The following is a 3,796-nucleotide window of genomic DNA, read 5'->3' as shown; positions in this document are numbered from 1 at the left end:
CCCCCTCTCCACCAGATGGCCTGGTTCCAGCCCCAACCTCCCACCTCTCCATCAGATGGTCTGGTCCCCAGCCCCCCAGCTCCCACCTCTCCATCAGATGGTCTGGTCCCCAGCCCCCCAGCTCCCACCTCTCCATCAGATGGCCTGGTCCCAGCCCCCACCACCCACCTCTCCATCAGATGGCCTGGTCCCAGCCCCAACCACCCACCTCTCCATTAAATGGCCTGGTCCCAGCCCCAACCACCCACCTCTCCATCAGATGGTCTGGTCCCCAGCCCCCTAGCTCCCACCTCTCCATCAGATGGCCTGGTCCCAGCCCCCACCATCCACCTCTCCATCAGATGGCCTGGTCCCAGCCCCCAGCACCCACCTCTCCATCCGGATGGCTTCCGTCCGCCGCAGCTTCTCCTCCCAGGTCTCGTTGAGCTCAGCGATGATCTTTTCTGTCTCCTGGGAAGGGAGACAGAAAAGAATGAGGTCAGGGTTGGGGGCAGGCAGTGCACAGAGGCTTGGGTGCCAGGCAAAGGGGAGATGAGTAGCCAGGGCCCAACACCCCAGTTCTGGTCCATCTAGGCAGCACGAAGTCTGAAAGATCAAGGTGAAGGGCTGAGGGTCAGCACGTGCAAAGAAGGCACGTCTGTCCTGTGGACAGAGAACAGAGCGGAGGCTGACTACACCTGGAAGAGAAGCACATGTCGAGATGCCAAGTTGCTGGTTCCGAGGCTCAGGTATCCCCTGACTGCGGAGAGACGGACGATGCATCCCATTTCCATGCCGTCTCCCCGCTCCCTTCCGGGACCCCCAGCCACGGTGGGACCCCCATGTCCTTGGTGGAATCCCACACCGCAGGTGAAACCCACACTCTGCTGGTCCCCCAGCATAAGGGGGCCTACGCCCCAGGGTAACCGCACGCCCCCTCGTCAGGCCGGGTCTGGCCCCTGTGCCTTTGTCCCCTGAGTCCCTTCAGTCTCCATGGTGGGCTCACCATCCACTGCTCACAGCCGGCACTGAGTACCCATCTGCTGAAGGAAGCCAGTAACCAGAACCCTACAAGCAGCTTGCCTATGGCCAGCCAGGGGGGGGGGCTATGCCAGGGCGGGTGCGAGCATGGAGACCCAGGAGGGGACGCAGAGGCTCTGGGACACCCGCCTGCCCTGCTCAGCAGATGGGCCCCGCGATCCTGGACAGGGAGCACTGGGTCCCTGGGCGGGCACCAGCAGGTCTGGGGCCAGGATGCAGCCGCGTCTCCTGGCACTGCTCACGCCGCCTCTGACCCTCTGCCTGTGACCGTCCGAGAGGAGGGGTCTCGGGCCCCATGCTCACCACCTGAGCCCGGCCCTGCCTCACCTTCAGCCTTTCGATGGCCTCCTCGCTGCCCGGGGCAAACAAGATGCGCTCGTGCAGGCTGGACACGGAGGCGGCACGGCTGGACAGGGCCGAGAGTGAGGACGAGGGGCTCACGCCCACCAGGGCGCTGGTCACTGTGGAGAGATTGTCAGGGGCTGGGTTCAGCTCCACCCCGCCACGGCTACGGTTATTGTTCTCAAGGTCGGACACGTCTATGGGAGGAAGGGGGGCAGACAGACGGGAGGAGAGAAAAGAAAGACCGAGTTGGGAAAAAGCAGGAGACGAGTGGGAGGAAGGCAGCACACGAGGACCAGGAAGGAGCTGGGCGCCCGGGCGAGCGCATGCAAGGCTGCCCCCGCCGCCACCCCCCTCCCGGGGCCTCTGCTCCCCTGCCCGCTCACCAACCCCCCTGCCCTCCTGCCCACTGCTCCTGCTGTCCCCAGCCGGCAGCCCCCTGAACCCTGGCCCTGACACTTATCCTCACCTGCTCCACCACCCTACATGCCCACTGGAGCCCCGAGCTGTGGGGGCTGGGCTGCACTGCCGACCCCACTGAGCTCCCTGGCAGAGAGTCAGCTGTGGGACCTCCAAGGGGGCTCCCGCTCCTCCACCCCACACACTGCTCTGAGACCCCCGTGGCTGGGAGGCGGGCGCTGTGACACCCCCTGGGGCGGGAGGTGCCCGGCCCCTCCTGGCAGAAGCAGACACACAGCAGAGAAGCGGCAAGCGTAGGGCAGCACGGGGTGCCGGGGAAGTCAAGGGCGGCCTACGGCTCTTGGGTGGGGAAGGGGCACCCAGCTGCTCTCCTGCCCAGGGCCAGTGGGAGACGCAGGCCAGAGGGGCCTGGCAGCAGACTCCTGCATTTCCAAGGGAGGGGGCTTGGGCTGGGTGAGGTCAAGGGAGGCCGGGACAGAGCCAGCCACCAAGCTGTCCTGGTCTCTGTGCTGATGTTCAGCATTTCCCAGGCCTCTAGAAACATGGGGGTCAGAGCCTGACCTCAGCCATGCTCAGCCTCAAGAGGCCTTGGCTGCTCCAGGCCTCCCCGTTGCCTTAGTCACCCAGCAGACAAGGGGGTGAGCCAGGAGCATGGCCCGCAGGGCGCGTGAGTAAGAGGACGCTGGTCCTCCAGCCCCAAGGAGGGGACGGCTGCAGAGAGGGTGCGCCCGCCCCGTGCTGCCCTACACCCACAGGCCGGCGGAAGCGGGGTGCACAGAGAGCAGGGGATACACACATCTGGGTCCTCCGGGCACAGTGCCGGCTGCGGGGCAGGCGTGGGAGAGACAGAAACAGAAGACCAGGTTTGCCTCCAGAGGGCGCGTCCTAGGCCAGGCCTCAGGCAGGGCGGTGGTCCTCGGCGGGCGCGGGGGCGGCCCGGCGCCTCCTGCCCATGCGGCTTCCAGGAAAGCCGTTGCTGGCCTGCTCGGGCCAGCTGCAAACCCGAACACGCCGCCCGCCAGGTCCCTCCAGGACCAGGATCCTGGCCCCCCACCCAGAGGCCACTCAGCCCTAGAACCCGCAGCAGAGCCTGGACCTCGGGCCACAAGGGCCGCCATCGGCGGGTGGTGGGCCCAGGAAGGAGCTGGGGGCCGCAGCCCCACGGCCCTGCGGGGACAGGCGGGCACAGACACTCACTGTCGGTGATGTCGCCCAGACCCTGGGCGTAGAGCAGGTCCCGCAGCCGCGTCACCTCGTCCTTCAGCTCTCGGATCAGCTTGTTGTTGGGGTCCTCGTTGATGACAGCGTTGCAGCGGATCTGCTTGGCCCGGTCGGCGTACCTGGGAGGCAGGGGGCACTGGGGGCTGCGCGCCTGGCGGCCGAGGGCACCTGGAGCCCCGCCTGCACCCACCTGCGGGGCACCGCCCTACAGGGGCTCAGCACTTGGGGAAACCAAGGCCCCAGGAGGGGAGGGGACCGGGGGGGATCTTCTCCCCACGGGGATCCTTTCCCACTCGGCCCTGTGGCCCTGGGGTGCACGGAGCAGTCTAACCTGCACCCCAGCTCTATGTGTTCCCTGCCAGGAGGCGAGAACGCCCTGGCCAGCAGGACCTGCAGACACGCCTGTCCCTGGGGGCTCATTAAAGACCCCCAGTGGCTCCATGGCCTGCAGGTCGGGGTGAACCACTCAGCCGAGAGCACTGCTCTCCCAGCTTCGTTTCGGGGTCCCGGGGCCACTCGAGGTCACAAGCGGTGGGACACACAAGAGGCCCGTGAAGTCCTGGGGGCCCTGCCGGCCACTGGGAGCCTTGAGGGGCCCAGCGGAGCCGGCCCCCCTGGAGGCGCCTGCAGGGTCCGCTCCCGCCACCCCAGCCCCCTCGGGACACACCTCAGGGTGCTCAGCGTCTCGTCATAGTTGATGTCTGCGGGGCTCAGCGCCGCCACCATCGCGGTCCTGGAGTTCCCGCCTGTGGGAAGAGACCCGTCGGTTGCCACGGAGGGTCAGCCCCGCCCA

General features: G+C 67.2%; 1 protein-coding gene across 1 annotated transcript in view; it reads right to left on the bottom strand.

Moving 5' to 3' along the window:
• Positions 1-134: 134 nt before the first annotated feature.
• LOC104990447 (kinesin-like protein KIF1A) overlaps positions 135-3,796 on the bottom strand; it is an 8,109-nt gene continuing 4,447 nt past the window's right edge. The window contains exons 4-7 of the mRNA XM_010842528.1: positions 3,671-3,749; positions 2,980-3,122; positions 1,348-1,481; positions 135-450 (exon numbers count right to left, since the gene is read on the bottom strand). Of these exons, the coding sequence (XP_010840830.1) occupies positions 298-450; positions 1,348-1,481; positions 2,980-3,122; positions 3,671-3,749 (509 nt within the window). The 3' untranslated portion in view covers positions 135-297. The remainder of the gene's footprint in view (positions 451-1,347; positions 1,482-2,979; positions 3,123-3,670; positions 3,750-3,796) is intronic.

Source organism: Bison bison, unplaced genomic scaffold (genome assembly GCF_000754665.1).
Source record: "Bison bison bison isolate TAMUID 2011002044 unplaced genomic scaffold, Bison_UMD1.0 scf7180017847291, whole genome shotgun sequence".
Lineage (NCBI taxonomy): Eukaryota > Metazoa > Chordata > Mammalia > Artiodactyla > Bovidae > Bison > Bison bison.
Note: the sequence above shows the minus strand (reverse complement) of the source record. Positions and strands in the feature narration are given on the sequence as shown.